We start from the raw sequence: 20,000 nt of genomic DNA on the forward strand, positions 1-20,000 counted from the left end.
AGACAATACCCATTTTAAAAGAATATTTCCTAAAGATCTTCAAGGATATAAACGTGGATTTTTAAGAATATTTCCTTAGGATCTTCAAGGGTATAAACGTGAATTTTTAAAGAATATTTCCTTAAGGATCTTCCAGGATATAAACGTGGTTTTTAAAGAATTTCCCTCAAGGATTTTAGAGTATAAGTGTGGATTTTAGAAGAATATTAGATCTTCAGGATATAAACGTGGATTTTTAAGAATTTCCTTAAGGATATTAAAAGATATAAAGGTGGATTTTTAAAGAATATTTCCTTAAGGATCTTAAAAGATATAAACGTGGATTTTTAAAGAATATTCCTTAAGATCTTAAAAGATATAAACGTGATTTTGAAAGAATATTCCTTAAGGATCTTAAAAGATATAAACGTGGATTTTTAAAGAATATTTCCTTAAGGATCTTAAAAGATATAAAGGTGGATTTTTAAAGAATATTTCCTAAGGATCTTAAAAGATATAAACGTGGATTTTTAAAGAATATTTCCTTAAGGATCTTAAAAGATATAACGTGGATTTTTAAAGAATATTTCCTTAAGGATCTTAAAAGATATAAACGTGTATTTTTAAAGAATAGTTCCTTAAGGATCTTAAAAGATATAAACGGGATTTTTTAAAGAATATTTCTTAAGGATCTTAAAAGATATAACGTGGATTTTTAAAAGAATAGTTCCTTAAGGATCTTAAAAGATATAACGTGATTTTTAAAAGAATTTCCTTAAGATCTTAAAGATATAACACGTGGATTTTTAAAGAATATTTCCTTAAGGATCTTAAAGATTAAACGTTGATTTTAAAGAATATTTCCTTAGGATCTTAAAAATATAAAACGTGGATTTTTAAAGAATATTCCTTAAGGATCTTCAAGGTTGTGAATGTGGATTTTTTAAGACAATATCCCATTTTAAAGAATATTTCCTAAAGGGTCTTCAAGATATACGTGATTTTTTAAAGAATATTTCCTTAAGGATCTTCAAGGGTATAAGTGTGGATTTTTATGATATTTCCTTAAGGATCTTCAAGGATATAAACGTGGATTTTTAAAGAATATTCCCTCAAGGATTTTTAGAGATATAAATGTGATTTTAGAAGAATATTAAGGATCTTCAAGGATATAAACGTGGATTTTTAAAGAATATTTCCTTAAGGATCTTAAAAGATATAAAGGTGGATTTTTAAAGAATATTTCCTTAAGGATCTTAAAAGATATAAACGTGGATTTTAAGAATATTTCCTCAAGGATCTTAAAAGATATAAACGTGGATTTTAGGAATATTTCCTTAAGGATCTTAAAAGATATAACGTGGATTTTTAAAGAATATTTCCTTAAGGATCTTAAAAGATATAAACGTGGATTTTAAAGAATATTTCCTTAAGGATCTTAAAAGATATAAACGGGATTTTTAAAGAATATTTCCTTAAGGATCTTAAAAGATATAAAGGTGGATTTTTAAAGATATTTCCTAAGGATCTTAAAAGATATAACGTGGATTTTTAAAGAATATTTCCTTAAGGATCTTAAAAGATATAAAGGTGGATTTTAAAGAATATTTCCTTAAGGATCTTAAAAGATATAAACGTGGATTTTTAAAGAATATTTCCTTAAGGATCTTCAAGGGTGTGAATGTGGATTTTTTAAGACAATATCCCATTTTAAAAGAATATTTCCTAAAGGATCTTCAAGGATATAAACGTGGATTTTTAAAGAATATTCCTTAAGGATCTTCAAGGGTATAAACGTGAATTTTTAAAGAATATTTCCTTAAGGATCTTCCAGGATATAAACGTGGATTTTTAAAGAATATTCCCTCAAGGATTTTTAGAGATATAAGTGTGGATTTTAGAAGAATATTAAGGATCTTCAAGGATATAAACGTGGATTTTTAAAGAATATTTCCTTAAGGATATTAAAAGATATAAAGGTGGATTTTTAAAGATATTTCCTTAAGGATCTTAAAGATATAAACGTGGATTTTTAAAGAATATTTCCTTAAGGATCTTAAAAGATATAAACGTGGATTTTTAAAGAATATTTCCTTAAGGATCTTAAAAGATATAAACGTGGATTTTAAAGAATATTTCCTTAAGGATCTTAAAAGATATAAAGGTGGATTTTTAAAGAATATTTCCTTAAGGATCTTAAAAGATATAAACGTGGATTTTTAAAGAATATTTCCTTAAGGATCTTAAAAGATATAAACGTGGATTTTTAAAGAATATTTCCTTAAGGATCTTAAAAGATATAAACGTGGATTTTTAAAGAATAGTTCCTTAAGGATCTTAAAAGATATAAAGGTGGATTTTTAAAGAATATTTCCTTAAGGATCTTAAAAGATATAAACGTGGATTTTTAAAGAATATTTCCTTAAGGATCTTAAAAGATATAAACGTGGATTTTTAAAGAATATTTCCTTAAGGATCTTAAAAGATAAAAACGTGGATTTTTAAAGAATATTCCTTAAGGATCTTCAAGGGTGTGAATGTGGATTTTTTAAGACAATATCCATTTTAAAAGAATATTTCCTAAAGGATCTTCAAGGATATAAACGTGGATTTTTAAAGAATATTTCCTTAAGGATCTTCAAGGGTATAAGTGTGGATTTTTTATGAATATTTCCTTAAGGATCTTCAAGGGTGTGAATGTGGATTTTTTAAGACAATATCCCATTTTAAAAGAATATTTCCTAAAGGATCTTCAAGGATATAAACGTGGATTTTTAAAGAATATTTCCTTAAGGATCTTCAAGGGTATAAGTGTGGATTTTTTATGAATATTTCCTTAAGGATCTTCAAGGATATAAACGTGGATTTTTAAAGAATATTTTTTCAAGTTTCATCTGGGCAAGAAAGGAGCATTTTCAAAGAATGGGTTTTCAAGGACACTTAATGCAAAGAAGTGTGGATTTTTAAGAAGGATCTTCACGTTTATTTGTCTGATTATCCTTTAAAATTTTCTTCAAAAATATTTTTAAGAGCTATTTTTTAAGAGTTATTTTTTTAATCCTTAAAAAATATTCCATCAAATTCGTGCTAATTTTAAAGTTATCGTTTGTTGCATTTATGACCTTTAAAAAATATTTTTTTTTTGGTCCTGAAAAAATATCCTTACGTATATGGCATTGATGATCATTGAACAATTATTCTTCTAAAATCAACGTTTGTTGATGTGATGTTCCTTCAAAAAATACTCTTTAAAAATCCACGTATATGTCCTTGATGATCCTTTATATTATAGTCTTAAAAAAACTCCGCATTTGGCCTTGATAAACGAATTTAAATTCCACTTCTATGGTCCTGTTGATCCTTATTTGTTGATCTGTTTTTTTTTTTTTTTGTTCTGAGAGTCTTTAAAGGAGACATTCTTTGAAAATCTACGTTTATACTGTTGGTCCTTGAAAACAAATCCTTAATTATCCGCATTTTTTAATTCCTTTTGAAAGTTTAATTATCTATTTTAGTTAATTATCTTCATCTATTCCCGAAGAACCTCCTTTGATAGCATTTATCTTTTCTGAAACGGATTTTTCAATTCATCTCCACACATACGGTATCGAAAAATATTTTAATTTTCATAAATTGCTTCCATTACTTAGCGGGAAAACTCTAGTGTCAAATTATGCACACAATTTAACCGGAATGCATCTCATAGGCAAACTACAGATACAATAAAAGCAATAATAACAACCAAAGAAACCCATACTGAAGACAACCAATATGGTAAAATATCATAACTGTGTGCATCAGTTTGTGGAGCGCCCTTTAAAAACAACTAATAAACTTGAAACATTTAACCAATATCGCGGCAGACGTATGTGGGGAATTCATCACACACCCACACATACGCCGCATTGGCACCAATAAATGCATGACCAAGCATACCAACACCACAACACACCCACTAGGCAGCCGTCAATGAAACAACCAGCCATTATCGGCACCAACTTACTAACCGACCAACCAACCAATCAATCGATAACAGTAATAAGTTATAACTTGTTTTAAAGTGAAACACAATATTGACTTTGAAGCAGAGCAAGCTCCGGAAAAAGCGACGACACAACAACAACTAAAACATTTCACAGAAATCGCTTGATCGGATGGTTGCATAGTCAGTGGGCTGCTTCGATGTTTTCATGAAAGATAAAGTTGTGAGAGTAAAGCACACAACTCATACCATATTGCCTTCTTGTTTTGTAGATATTTCTACTCGAACCACAGCCAAAGTATGCCACTGACAATTGAAGTTCAGTGCGAGGGGAAATGGGAGGAGTGATTAAAATTTGTGAGAACAAAAATTATTCAGAAAAGTACAATATTTAAGCTCTGGAAATCATTGTAAAACTCTTTACAAAATATTTTTTTAAAATCCACGATTATGGCTTTTTTCCTCGAAAAAAATATTCTTAAAATTTATTCTTAAAAAATATTCTGGCTGATCGTTGTTTAAAAATCCACGTTATGGTCCTGATGATCCTTGAAAAAATATATTTAAAAAATCCAGGTATACTGTGTGAGAGTCCTTGAAAAATATTCTTTAAAAATCCACGCTAATGTCCTCAATAACCCCTGAAAATATATTCTTTAAAAATCCACGCTTATGTCCTAAAAATAAATTCTTTCAAAATCCACGTTAATGGTCTTGACGATACTTGAAAAAAACATTTATTAAAAATCCAGGTTTCCATCATTGAAGTTCCTTGAGAAAATATTCTCTAAAAGCCCATGTTTATATCCTTAATGAACCTTAAGAAAATATTCTTTAAAAATTCACGTTTATATCCTTGAAGATCCTTAAGAAAATATTGTTTTTAAATTCACGTTTATATCCTTGAAGATTCTTAAGAAAGTATTGTTTTAAAATCCACGTTTACGTCCTTGAAGGTCCTTGAGAAAATATTCTTTAAAAATTTACATTTCCATCCTTGAAGATCTTTAAGAAAATATTGTTTAAAAATTTACTGCTATGGCCTTGACAATCCTTGGAAAAATATTCTTTAAAAATGCATGTTTATGTCCTTGGAAAAATATTCTTTAAAAATGCATGTTTATGTCCTTGGAAAAATATTCTTTAAAAATGCATGTTTATGTCATTGGAAAAATATTCTTTAAAAATCTAAATTAATGTCCTTGGAAAAAATATTCTTTAAAAATCCACCTTAATGTCCTTGGAAATATATTCTTTAAAAATCCACGTTTATGTCCTTGGAAAAAGTATTCTTTAAAAATCCACGTTTGATGGTCCTTGGAAATATATCCTTTAAAAATCCACGTTTGATGGTCCTTGGAAAATATTCTTTAAAAATCCACATCTGATGGTCCTTGGAAAAATATTCTTTAAAAATCCACGTCTAATGGTCCTTGGAAAAATATTCTTTAAAAATCCACGCCTGATGGTCCTTGGAAAAATATTCTTTAAAAATCCTCGTCTGATGGTCCTTTGTAAAATATTCTTTAAAAATCAAAGTTTTTATCATTTTATCGTAAATATATTCTTAAAAATCCATTCCATATTCTTAAAAATCCATGCTTATATCCTTGAAGGTCCTTAAGAAAAAGATCCTAAAAATCTAGGCTTATATCCTTGAAGATCCTTAAGAATATATTCTTAAAAAATCCACGATTATATCCTTGAAGATCCTTATGAAAATTATACTCTGAAAATCCTAGTGTATATCTTTGAAGATTCTCAGAAAAATATTCTTTAAAAATCCACTTTTATATGCTTGTAGATCCTTAATAAAATAGTCTTTAAAAATCCACTTTTAAATTCTTGCAGTTCCTCAAGTAAATATTCTTTAAGAATCCTCGTTTATATCCTTGAAGATCCTTAAGAAAATTTTCTTTAAAAATCCACGTTAATTGGTCTGACGATCCTTGAAAAAATATTCTTTAAAAATCCACGTTAATTGGTCTGACGATCCTTGAAAAAATATTCTTTAAAAATCCACGTTAATTGGTCTGACGATCCTTGAAAAAATATTCTTTAAAAATCCTCGTTTATTGGTCTGATGATCCTTGAAAAAATATTCTTTAAAAAATCCACGTTTAAAAAATTATTCTTTAAAAATCTACTCTTACATCCTTGAAGATCCTTTAGATAATATTCTTTAAAAATCCATGTTTATATCCTTGGAGATCGTTAAGAAAATATTCTTTATAAATCTACGTTTTATATCCTTAAAGATCCTTATGAAAATATTCTTTAAAAATCCACGTGTATATCCTTCAAGATCCTTAAGAAAATATTCTTTAAAAATCCGCATTTATATCCTTGAAGATCCTTAAGAAAATATTCTTTAAAAATCAACGTTTATTGGTCCGATGATCCTTGAAAGGATATTGTTTAAAAATTCACGTTTATTGGTCTGATGATCCTTGAAAAAATATTCTTTAAAAATCCACGTTTATTGGTCTGATGATCCTTGAAAAAATATTCTTTAAAAATCCACGTTTATTGGTCAAAGGGTCGTTGAAAAAATATTCTTTAAAAATCCACGTTTATTGGTCTGATGATCCTTGAAAAAAATATTCTCTAAAAATCCAGGTTTATTGATCTGATGATCCTTGAAAAAATATTCTTTAAAAATCCACGTTAATTGGTCAAAGGGTCGTTGAAAAAATATTCTTTAAAAATCCACGTTTATTGATCTGATGATCCTTGAAAAAATATTCTTTAAAAATCTACGTTTATTGATCTGATGATCCTTGAAAAAATATTCTTTAAAAATCCACGTTTATTGATCTGATGATCCTTGAAAAAATATTCTTTAAAAATCTACGTTTATTGATCTGATGATCCTTCAAAAAATATTCTTTAAAAATCCACGTTTATTGGTCTGAGGGTTTTGAAAAAATATTCTTTGAAAATCCAAGTTTATTGGTCTGATGATCCTGGAAAAATTAATATTTAAAAATCCACGCTTATATCCTTAACGATCCTTAAACAAATATTCATTAAAAATCCACATTTATTGGCCTGATGATCCTTAAAAAAATACTATTTAAAAATCTGATGATCCTTGGAAAAATATTCCTTAAAAATCCAAGATGATTGGTCCAGAGGACCTTGAAAAAATGAAAAAATATTCTTTAAAAATCCACGTTTATTGGTCTGATGGTCCTTGAAAAATATTGTTTAAAAAACCACGTTTATTGGTCTAAATATCCTTGAAAAATATTCTTTAAGAATCCACGTTTATTGGTCTAATGATCCTTGAAAAAATATTTTTTTTAAAAATCCACGCTTATATCCTTAAAGATCCTTGAAAAAATATTCTTTAAAAATCCACGTTTATTGGTCTGAAGATCCTTGAAAAAATATTCTTTAAAAATCCACGTTCATATCCTTGAAGATCCACGTTTATATCCACTTTTATATCCTTGAAGATCCTTAAGAAAATATTCTTTAAAAATCCACGTTTATACCCTTGAAGATCCTTAAGAAAATATTCTTTAAAAATCCACGTTTATACCCTTGAAGATCCTTAAGAAAATATATTTTTAAAGTCCATGTTTAATTGTCTGAAGGTCTTTAAGAATGTATCCTTTAAAAATCCACGTACATGGCATTAATTACACTTACATTTTTTTTTTAAATCCTTGTTTATGGCCTTGAGAATCCTTGCAAAAAATATTCCGCAATATTCCTTTGACATATGATTAAGTGTCCTAAAGGAAATATTCCTCAATAATTGACTTTCATATCAGTGAAGGTTACTTGGAAAATATTCTTCAAAATCGAAATTTACACCATTGAATGTCCTTAAACAATTTTTCTTTATAGATCCAAGTTTATACCATTGAAGGCCTTGAATGCCATTGAAAAAATATTCGTTAAAAATCCACGTTAATATCCTTAAGAGTCCCTAAGAAAATATTGTCTACTGTTGAAATATTAGTATTTCCACGATACGATCGTACAACACACAACACACGTACAGAGTAATTGCGGTGTGTTCGCAATGTGTGACACCTACATCATTGTAAATAGATTAGTTCTAAGCGTTAAGGTTACATGTGTAGTGTGTAAGTAGAATAAGTTTTACTCGTAATAAAGCACTCAACAGCAACAGTCGTCTTTCATTTAAACAAACATCTGCAGAGAATACGCAATAATATTCAACATCTACCCCTGAAATATATATTTTTTTAAAAATCTACGTTTATTGCCTTAATGATCCTTAAGATAATATTCTTTAAAAATCCAAGCAATGGCTTTGAAAAATATCCTGAAAATCAAGGTTTAAGAATTTTAGGTCCTTGAAATACAACGGCAAAAATTAGGAATTATTTTTTGTATAATTTACTTTTTACCAAAAAAATAGGTCCTTTTTAAAATTTCCCATCATCCTTCCTGCTAACAACACTTTCTTCGCTTTAAAGTAATAACTACTATTACAGCACCAATCTTTGTACTACTCAAAGCTGTAGATGCATCTACAACTGGGAATATCGGTTGTGGGTGGTACGTGAAACTGGTTGTGACCAATAGTTTATTCGACATTTAGTCTAGTTGAGAATTTTCAAAATAAACCACACAATTTTTTTTTGTGCTTAAGGACATTTAAAGTGTGGCAATGAACGACGATGATCGAAAACAGACCGGCCACCTTTCGCCTTTCCAAAACAGTCCTCCACACACATACAATATCATTGCACACATATGTTTGTATGTCATTATCTATGGATGTATGTGTGTTTAGTTTGTTTATTTATTGCAAAGTTTCGATTTTTTAAACACCCACTCAGTCCCCACCCTCTTTCGTATATCTGCCAGTGATTGTTTAGCTGCATTTGGCAGCACAGCACGCTACAATACCTTATTGCTTTGAGTTTATTGAAATTCTGGGAAATTTTCACACAAAATTATCCATGGAGAATTGAGTAGAGAGAAACAAAACACAGAAAACCAAACGATATTGAATGGATGTAGGTATGACATCATCAGCATCATTGAATTTAGATCAAAGTTTTGAATTTCCAAGTTTATACTTTGTCTGAAGTTGTGGCGCGGGATTTTTATTCATTGCATTGTTGGGTGTGTGTGCGTGGGTTTTTCTCATCAATATTTTGCTATGATTTTATTAGATTAAAATTTATTGACGAAATAAATATTGCTTTGTTGTGGTGTTGTTGTTGCAAAAAAAAGCTGAATGCATTTGATATGTGTTAGATTTAATTAATACGAAAAAGTGTTTGAAGTTTTTAAATTGGCTTTTGAAAAGGCAAAAAAAAAAAGATTTTGAAATATTGGATATTGATGATTGAGAGAGGTAAGGAGATTTGAGAGTTTTGTCATTTAGAGGAGACATGATATCATATATTAATAGAACATTCTACTACATCTATTTATAACAAGTAAAAAAGTATCGGTCGGTTTTGCCGACAGATGTATACCCTCAGCTAATGTTCGATTATTTAAAAATATTTTGAATTCGTTATGATTTTTTAAATGTTTAACCCTTTATGCAGTTTGTTCCGAAGAAATTGGCCAATATTGGCCATTTCGTATCGGACCAAAATAAATATGATATAAATATTGCGACGTGCTAGGTATGGACTGTGTTGTGTTAATGGAAATTTTGGGATGTGTACCAGATCTTTAATTGAATCGGATGTCAATTTCGTTTTTTTATGAGCTTCATGGATATTCAAAAATGTAAGCCTTTGTGGGGGTGGTGCCAGAAGGAGTGGACCTACATATACCATCTTCAAAACGGATTTTTTGTTAGTGGCAAAAATGGGATATGTGAAATTTTAAGACAATCGGATCCTTACATCACATTTTATGAGACTTATATTTATTCAAAATTTGTACCTTTTGTGGGGGAGGTACTTGATGGAGTGGACCGATATTGTCTATTTTTACTCCTGACATAGCACTGACGTAAATATTAGGATTTGCAAAGTTGGAGCACACCCGAATTATCGCTTCTCTTCCTGTGCAGAAAAAAATATTTTTTTTTTTTTTTTTTTTTGAAAATTTCGACCATTTGTGGGGGAGCTACCAGAAGGAGTGGACCGATATATTCAATCCTAACACCAGACCTTGCGTTAATACAAGTATTGCTATGTGCGAAATTTGAAGGCAATCGGACTCTTACATCACATTTCATGAGAGTTGTAATTATTCAAAATTTTGACCATTTGTGGGGGAGGTACTTGATGGAGTGTTCCGATATTGTCCATTTTCACACTTAACCTAGCACTGAGGCAAATTTTGGGATTTCCAAAGTTGGTGCAATATCGGATTATCCTTTCTCTTTCCGGGAAAAATACACACCTGACCTAACGCTGAGGCAAATATTGGGATATGCAAGGTTGGTGCAAAATCGGATTATTCTTTCTCTTTCTGTGCAAAAAATATATTTTTTGAAATTGTTGACCTTTTGTGGGGGAGGTACCAGAAGGAGTAGACCGATATATTCCATCTTAACACCAGACCTTGCGTTAATATAAGCATTGCGATGTGTGAAATTTGACGGCAATCGGACTCTAACATCAAATTTCATGAGAGTTGTAATTATTTGACCATTTGTGGGGGAGGTACTTGATGGAGTGAACCGATATTGTCCATTTTCACACCTAGCACCTAGCACTGAGGCAAATATTGCGATTTGCAAAGTTGGTGCAATATCGGATTATCCTTTACCTTTCTGTGCAAAAAATATATTTTTTGAAAATTTCGACCTTTTGTGAAGGAGGTACCGAAATTGCCCATCTCCGAACTCGATCTAAGTTTGATAAAAATATTACGATGTACCAAGTTTGGACCAAATCGGACACTCCCTTCGAGAGTTATAGTGCGCCCCAGCCAGACAGACGGACGGACGGACATTGCTAGATCGACTCCAAATGTTCTGAAACAGATTTGGTCCAAAGAGACCTAGGGTCTAAAACCGTTATTTCGACTAGGCACGTTTTGACCGTATCAAATTGTATATACCCTGAGGCTGAGGGTATAAAAATGTTGTCAAACGGAACAAATTGTGAATTTTGAGTACCATAAAGGCCTCACTCGAACTATTGGAACGGATCTAAAATTCTAAGGTTGGCTTTTCGCTGGCAAAGTAGCGGCACTTGCTAGTCTTCCGTAAAAGTCTACTCTCTTATCTAAAATGTAAGGATTCCAGAGAATCTTCATCTGAAAATTTCCAAAAAAAAAAAAAAATGAGGTGGAGGGTATAATTGCCCCTTGTATTTATGTTATTTTGCGTTTTAAGCTTTCAAAACTCCGATATAAGGTTCTTTTATTATACCCTCCACCTTGGAAAGGAGGGTATATTAACTTTGTCATTCCGTTTGTAAATATTCGTCTTAGACCCCATAAAGTGTATATATTCATAATCAGCATAAAATTCTAAGTCGATTTAACGATGTCCGTCTCTCTGTCTGTCTGCCCGTTTGTCTGTCCGTCTGTCTGTCTGTCTGTCTGTCCGTCTGTCTGTCCGTCTGTCTGTCCGTCTGTCTGTTGAAATCACGATACAGCCCACATTATTTCACGGAGAGCGCCAAAATTTAGCAGAGCAATTTTTATTGTGTCTAGGATGGTTGGTATTGAAAATCAGATATATCGGTCCAAGTTCTGGTATAGTCCCAAAATAACGGTAACTCCCGATATTGGGTATTTTGATGATTTATGCCACATTTTTACAAGGATTTATCTGAAAATTGGCATTTGTAGGTCATGACGAGTCCCTGTGCGTGTGGCAAAATATTGCATGTATAGGTCCACGTTTTGGTATAGCTCCCATATAAAGGTACCTCCCAATATTCCGTATTTTGATTATTTTTGCCACATTTTTTCACGGATTTGTCTGAAAATTGGTATTTGTTGGTCATAATGGGTTCCAGCTTCGGTGGCGAAACATTGTAATTATAGGTCCACGATTTGGTATAGCCACCATATAACGGTACCTCACGATATTCGGTATTTTGATGGTTTTTACCACATTTTTTTTACTGATTTGTCTTAAAAATTGTATTTGTGGGCCAGAATGGGTCCTAGTTCGTGTGGCGAAACATTGTACATATAGGTCCACGTTTTGGTATAGTCCCCATATAACGGAACCTCCCAATATTCGGTAATTTGATGATTTTTGACACATTTTTTCACGGATTTGTCTGAAAATTGGTATTTGTAGGTCATAATGCACTGATAAAAAAAATTGAGTAATCCGTACTTAAATGAAGCCGGAGCGGTGTCAAAAGTACGGTAAGTGCGGTTTTTCTTGCACCAAGTTGAAAAAACTTGATTTAAGTACGGTTTTTTCTAGTGTGGACTTCTTAATTTTAGCCCCATTTCAGCCGGATTGTGCTTGATATAAGCTCAAAAAAATCTCGATTTAAGAAAATCTGAATTAATTTAAGTTATTAAAAGTTTAGATCTAAGTACGAAATATACTTCAAAAAAGATCGCTAGGATTGATTTAATTTTTAGTAAAACTTGATTCAACAGCAACGTGGGCTTGATTTAAGAATTATATAGATCAAAATGATCTCACAATATTCATGGTTCAAGATTTTTTTCTGATTGGTAGCCGAATCCGTGCTTGATTTAATTCAAAAATAAGATTGATTTAAGAAAATGCAGTTATTGAAATGATCCTATAAGATTTTAAATTGAGTTTTCCGAGCTCATTTCCGAGCTTGATATGAAATAAAACATGAGTTTGTATACATGAAACATGGTTTATTTGATTTTTAAAGAAAATTATACAGAATTACAAACAATAAATAAAATAACAAAATTCATTTTCAGATCTATATATTATTACATGCTACAAAATAATACTTTACAAATGTTTTACTCGGATATATGTTTTTCCATTATTTAGTGGATATAGATGTAATGGAGGAGTATTAAATTCTGTGATACTTTTTATGGCTATGTCATTAGTTACGGAACCAATTTCATATGCTCGAAAGTGCTTATCAAATTGTATAAGTCTTATCTTTTTACATATTATAAAAATTTATCGTTGTAACTTACGATTAAGTGAATGATTTTGTATAGTTCAAAATCAGTTGATACAATTCCTAAATAATATGAGGATTTATATCGCGTCCCTTTAAATGTTAAATCAGCACACATTTTGTATCGACCAAGACAAAGATCTTCTATTTTATTAATTTTATCTACATAATCGCTAGTAGCAACTGTAGTATCAGTATTGAAAGACGAACATTCATAAATAGGCTCCAAGCCTGTTCTGCGTTCTAGTAAAAACTTAGCAAATTTTAATCCATTTTTAATTGCGAGGGAATATGGTGGATTTATCCGAGATGTAATGCTATTAAAATAAATTTTAGCATCCTTATGTTTTGCTTCAAAGCGCATGCTCCATATGTATCTTAATGGTCCACATTTTTGTATTGCTGTAGCGTAGTGGACAATGAAATGATGTTTAGGTTTTAATGCTCCGAAAAGTTTTGTGTACAAGGTGTGATGATTTTTTACTAACAGTTTCAGTTTATCTAAGTCACTAGACGTATACTTTGACCTGAACAATAAATCAATAATATCCAACAACAAAAGTAAGAGAAGCCAATTTTGATTATCAGGAGGCACTAAGTCCCCAATCATAAGTGGTAAAAAATGCACAAAACATGCTGATTCACTAGCAGTCATTTTCAACTTACATGACGTTAATCTATTTAAATTTAATGGGGCAGAAGTGTTTCCAATTTCTGTTTCTCCATATGTAAAAAGTTTTTTTCTGCTATTTATTGTATTTAAACATATAATATTTTCATTAATTAGCGCAACTAAAATTTTACAAACATCGTATTCACACACACCTTCGTACACGTCATGCATTATATCAAACGCAAAATTGTCAGCGACATTGAAATATTCTAAATCGTTAAATATACATGAACTTTTCAAACCTGTCTCCTTGTAATTGCCTTCATCTAAATCGTTTTGATAGGTTACATCAGTTCTTATACTTTCTTGTATTTCAGTGCTATCAAATTGCATTTCAGATTTCAGACGTCTACAAGTTCGGCAAAATCTTTTTGCGTTAAAAGACTCCACATAGCCTAAAATACTGTTAACGGCCAAATTGTCCCCTACTATTAAACACAAAATGAAGCGAATTTTTCGGATTTTACCACCTACAAGGACATCTATTCCCATTTCTAATTGCTTTAATTCTTCTGCGAAATGGTAAAACGAGCGTTCATTGCCACACTCCTTAAGATTTGATGTGGATATAAAAGCTGCGGAAAAAATAAACTGAATCTTCGACAATAAATATTTCGGCATTAAAGGGAAATGTATGTAGCAACCACATATGGAATACGTGTGACTGCCAAGAGCATTATTTATCTGAAAGTCGTCGAAATACAATATGTAAGGAATTACGAAAGTAGACCCCAATTGTTCTACCTTTTTTTTGAAAATCTCTCCATTAGCCAGACTGGTATAGTTGCTATCAGATAAACTGTTTTGGATATTTTCCAATGTTTGATTTAACAAATCGGGAATTTCAAAAATAGATTTGATCATAAACTGTAAAGGCATGACAATAACGTCATATGTTTTCACTCCTAAAGTGGGATTTCCATGGCATATTATTTCAGCGATTTTTTCATCAATTGCAATTAATTTTGGATCCTCATATAACATTAGGTTTTTCAATGTTTTAATCATCCTATATTCTGTGGCTATATCTTCGAAAGGATTTTTACAAAAATCTATAATTGTTTTTATATCGCTCTGAATTTGATCGTCTTTAACTAAACTTGAAACTGCAGCTGCGATAGATGAGACTAAAGAAGAAATTGTATTTTGAATTGTAATAACATGGTTTCTTGGCATAGAATTCATATCGTATAAGCTTAAGGATAAATCTAACGCTTTATATTTTAATTCCTGTATAGTAAATGGAACGTGAGTTATTTTTTCAGTAATAACAGAATGTGTTTTCGTAGATGCCACAGTTTCGGAAGAAGAAAATGTATTAGGAGTTTCAGAAAAATTATTTGTATTGCTTTCATTCGTATGCACTTTTTCTAAATGCATACGAAAATAAGAAAAGTTCGTAAAAGTTTGCTTACAAGAATTTTGCATACAAAGAATATTTAGAGATTGTCGAGTTAACAAATGATTAGATTTAAAATGTCTTATTAAGATAGTTGGAGTTTCAAGTTCTTTTCGGCATTTAAAGCAAATATACATTGTGGTTATTTTAGTTGTTATTCAGGAAGTTAACTACTGATGTAACATTTGATGACTTAAAATCAAATTCTGTTTCAATTTCAAAAAAATACTTTTGAATGAAAAGCCAAGACTGTTCACATGCAATAGGATATTTTAACGAGAGAACATGAAAGATTTTGAAACACACATCTAGGCTTTGTAAAAATGATTCCAATTTGATTAAGTTTTTATCAAAGTAAATATAAAAACCTTTTACATCCATTTCATTACCTTCCAAAATGAGGAATGGCTGCAGCGTAAGTCCTACGGAATAGTATTTGTTTACCGTTTCTTCAATCTTCCGTTGATAGTCGTTCAGTGTTGTTAAGCGAAGTACGAAACTATCCTGGGAGTCAACAATTGTTACCTTCAAAGTTTTTTTGCCCTGTTTGTTTTTAAATCGTGCGGAGGATGGAAATATTGAATTTAATAAAATTGTTATCAGATAGTCTTCGGAATCTAGAAGAATCGGTATGAAATCAGGGACAATTTAGACAAAAATAAAAACTGATCTGATCTTTACCTATTTGTTGTGTTTCCTTCGCTTTAGAAATTTGCTGCTTGCATGCTTCATTGGTGACGTTTCTTTCGTAGTATCCCAGAATTTTTCCTTTGAAATTTTGCCACTTGGAAAACAACATATGACTCTTGCCTGGATACAAAAGCTCGAAATCAATCTGGATCTGAAAGGATAATACGGAGTATGAAATCTATAGTGGTAAATGTATCAAATTAAACTGGAATGAAGTTTAATAATTGTTACTCTTATTGCAAATCACTATTTAATTAAATGCTTACCAAATCAGCAGCTTTTTGGTGAGAAAATTTAGACCAAGATTCCAAAAAAGCCCCACTGTTTAGTTCTGACAATTCTTGGCGGCGAAGATGAAAAGTTTTTTTCCACTTTTCACAAACATCGGACCAATCAGCCGAATCCCTATTCAAAGAAACCTTTAAAGCTGAAGCAATCGATTCGTCTACTTCAATATTTTCATATATCTGGCTGCTTAATTGGTCAGATGAGCTTTTTCTTTCATTACTTGCATCCCCAATCGAAGCTTTATTGTCATATTTTAATCGCTTAGCTCGGAAGTTTTTATACTTGGAGTACAGTTTTCCGCTAGGACTTCCCTTTTCACCTCTCCGAATAAAATAATAATCCTATAAAAAAGTAGTGATATAAATTATAATATATTATATTAATGCGCAAGCATTCCTCAGAGCTTGACTATCTTAAAACATATGACACGGAGTTTTTACAAAAAAGTATTAAAATATAAACTATTACCAATTTATTAACTGGATATTGAATTCTAAAAATTGTTTGAATTTTCTGTGTCACTGCTAAGAACAAGCTCATGAGATATCGCTTCTTTTGTAATTATTGTTAAAATTATTAAAATTCTACCTGTCACAACAATATATTTATTTACCTGTACGTCTTTTTCGGATGGAAATACCGACACAATTTCATTTAACAATATGGGAAAATCTTGAATTCTAATCGGAATTTGGTTGGAAACGGCTTCTTCGACTATTATCTTTATAAGGGAATTCCTATGATCGGTCGTTAAATTCTTATTTTTGTTCTTGTGTTCTAATAAGGGTCTTGCGCTTGGATATTCTTTCAAAATATTGACCAAACTCTTAAGAATAATAATAATAATATGATAGCGAAATAATAAAATACGTTTTTGTTTTATCTTACCTTATTCAAAACATGTTTGCCATGGAATTCTTTTTCCTTCAACCAATTGTCCACTTTGGACTGCACAGAAATTGTTTCGTCATCGATACCAAACTATGATTTAATATTAAAAATCACTTTAATTCGCCAAAATGTATATTTATTAAATCTTCTTACCTGCACTTTTTTCCAAGTGAAAAGTTTTTCTCGAAATTCAATTCGAAGACCAAGAGGAGGTATTGCTTCCTTTATGTCTTCCGCTTGCATGTATTGCAAACTTCTATACGACACTTGAGCAGCTAAATACAAAAAGGTATCAAGTTATTGTCAAACGAAAAAGATAATATGCAAATATTGTCATAAAGCGCAACGACGATAAGACAAATAACAATATCAAAGAAATTCTGTTAAAACCATTTATGCACTTTGACACAATATTAATAAATACACAAGAAACTACATAACTGATAGCATTTTACAACTCAGAACAGAAAAACATACGAAGAGGCCAGCACGCAAACGAATAAATGTAATGAGAAAAGACAAGAGTGTAAAATTTGCGTTTTCTTTAACCCTGTTCCCCTCCTAGCTTTAAGAAAAAAACCTATGTAACAGACGGTAACGAAAACTATATAATGAGAATGATTGAGAGTGAATATTTTGGGTTGGCTTCAACTCGGTCTCTCCCACTTACATTAAGTATGTTTCACTTATGTTTAGTATAGGTAGTACTTACAATATATGCGCGTTAAAAATGCAAGAAGTTTATTCTTTATCTAAGAATTTATGCGCTTTGCTTATCGTTTTGAAGATCGCGTTTTTGTTGTGTGGAAATGTGTGTATACTAAGTAGGGGTTTGTGTGTATGTACATACATATATATTTCACACAAACTGTTTGCGAAGCCAAACAGATGTTGTTGAGATTTGTGCGTTGCACATTTTGTTGTCACTTTTTCAAGAAAATACCGTTATGAACATGTGTATCTAGCGTCAATGAATTTGAAACAAGAGTAAATAATTTCATGCGTATAACAAAAAAAAAAAAAGAACACGTGCGCACACTTTTATAATCACTTGATAATATTCGAAACCGATTTTTGTTACTTTTTTCACTTACATCTTTGTTATATACTCACCCTTCAAATAATCAAAGACTGACTCCAATTGAAACTCCTGGAGTAATTTGCGCAGGCGGGAGTCGTCGTCCACGGGAGGCGTCTCATCCACAGTTGAAAAAACACTTTCACTCATTTTTACACAGAAAAACAATCAATACTTTAAACACAACCGACCACAGGCACGCGCAAATCAGACTAGTTCTATTTTTTCAAATTTGTCGGTGTCAAAGCTAGAAAGGGACAAAGGCAAACTAAGAACAAACGACAGCCGAGAGAGTTTTTGTATTCCATCTTTTTTTCTCTCAAGGCTTCTTTTAAGAATTTTCTTCTAACTTCAAGTCACATTCGGCTTACTATTCATTAGTGACCGAGAGAGTGAAAATTTTATGCGCTCAAGTTCTTCTCTCAAAGCTTGTTTTAAGAATTTTCTTTTTAACTTCAAGTAAAACATGACTTACTCTTCATTATAAGAAATTGTTTCTTGAATGAAGTACGAAGTTTCACTTAATATCATGCTTGTTTACTTTAGTCAAGAATTCTAAACTTATTCTTATATATTCCGTACTTGATTTTATAATTCTATCCAAATTTTTACTAATTTTAAGAATATCTGAGTACGAAATTTACTTAATTTTTTAAGTGCGATTTTAGTGAAATCTGAGTGTATTCGGCTTAAATTTTAAATGCCATTTTTCTATCAGTGTGGGTTCTAGCTCCTTTGGCGAACATTGCATGGGTAGGTCCACAATTTGGCATAGCCCCTATACAACGGTACCTCCCGATATTCGGCATTTTAATGGTTTTTGCCACATTTCTTCTAATGTTTCCTTTACGCTAAGGTGGAGGGTATCAAAAGTTTCGCCCGGCCGAACTTAATGTTTTTACTTGTTTTTATCTCTTTTTTCATAGTCTGCCGAGTTTTTTCCGATAATTATTTATTATAACTTAAGTCCATAAATCATTGATCAAATCATATTTTTTATATTGTCAATATGGTTATTGAATTTATTGCTAGGTTTATGGCTGCAGCTTATTAGTGAGAACAATACCCCGCTTCTGAAAAACCCTTTCCTTGTTCCAAGATCAAATCACACCTCAAACATATTTTACAATTCTGCAATTTTTCACTCTTTTTGTTGTCCTAACTAAAAGCCTTCGATACTTTCGCAACTTTACAGAAACTATATGTTATTTGGAACTATTACTCCAAACAAAAGACTGTTTCATAAATTATTGTAAACTTTTGTGGTGCGTTTTTTTTTTGGAGGGTCTTCCTTTTCCAACTGGCTCCCCAAGGGGCAAAATGTATGAATCTGTTTTAAAACAAAAACGAAACGGAAAAAAAAACTAACACAAGTTTGTCTTAATTATTGTTTGGTAAAAGTTTGTTGTGGAAAATCCTTATGGAAAGACATACGCTGCCCCTATTTAAGACTGTTGGTGGTAATACGGCGTTGATAGCAGGAGGACATTCTGGGTTCATGTGGAAAATAACACATTTTGTGTCCGATAATTTTAGGTCATAAAAACACTTTATTTTTATTAATTTCACTTAAACTTTTGCCTGCCAGCCGGCCTGCCTGCCAGCTGCATGGTCAACACACATAAACACTCAGATGGCCCCACACATAGTTCGTTATATGTCCACATGCCATGGTACTTAGTAAAGGATAGTTCCAACCCACCACCTCCTAACAACAACCAGTCCTACTTGTAGTTTGCAGCACACATCTAAATTTTCCTAACTTCTATAAATCCCCACATGATTTATGGTTGTCCAAGTGTTCATATTTCCGAATAAAATAAGTTATATATTTGAATTTTCATTGCAACAATTCTGTCGTTTTTTTTATAAAATATGATAGCTAGCATATCGTAGCTGTAAGTAAGGCAAGTGAACATCTAGAGTTGTGTCTCATACTTGCATGACGTCTAATTGTCAGCATAAGGAGG

The 20,000-nt window shown here is 31.3% G+C and overlaps 1 protein-coding gene across 5 annotated transcripts; it reads right to left on the bottom strand.

Annotated features, from left to right (window-relative positions):
* Positions 1–12,701: 12,701 nt before the first annotated feature.
* Positions 12,702–18,711, bottom strand: LOC101889627 (uncharacterized). 5 transcript variants are annotated; one of them, XM_059125890.1, is made up of 7 exons: positions 18,066–18,649; positions 17,106–17,227; positions 16,950–17,042; positions 16,675–16,887; positions 16,040–16,402; positions 15,765–15,924; positions 12,702–15,700 (listed from the first exon to the last, which is right to left on the bottom strand). In XM_059125890.1, exon 7 carries the CDS (start codon positions 15,218–15,220, stop codon positions 13,001–13,003), a length of 2,220 nt encoding a protein of 739 aa, XP_058981873.1. In that variant the 5' UTR covers positions 15,221–15,700; positions 15,765–15,924; positions 16,040–16,402; positions 16,675–16,887; positions 16,950–17,042; positions 17,106–17,227; positions 18,066–18,649; the 3' UTR covers positions 12,702–13,000. The 5 variants fall into 5 exon arrangements, with proteins under 5 accessions (XP_058981873.1, XP_058981874.1, XP_058981872.1 ...); XM_059125894.1 differs by having other exon boundaries at positions 13,528–15,626; positions 18,066–18,711; XM_059125892.1 differs by having other exon boundaries at positions 13,528–15,700; positions 18,066–18,703.
* Between the last annotated feature and the right edge of the window lie 1,289 nt (positions 18,712–20,000).

This window comes from Musca domestica, unplaced genomic scaffold (assembly GCF_030504385.1).
Source record: "Musca domestica strain aabys unplaced genomic scaffold, Musca_domestica.polishedcontigs.V.1.1 352, whole genome shotgun sequence".
Lineage (NCBI taxonomy): Eukaryota > Metazoa > Arthropoda > Insecta > Diptera > Muscidae > Musca > Musca domestica.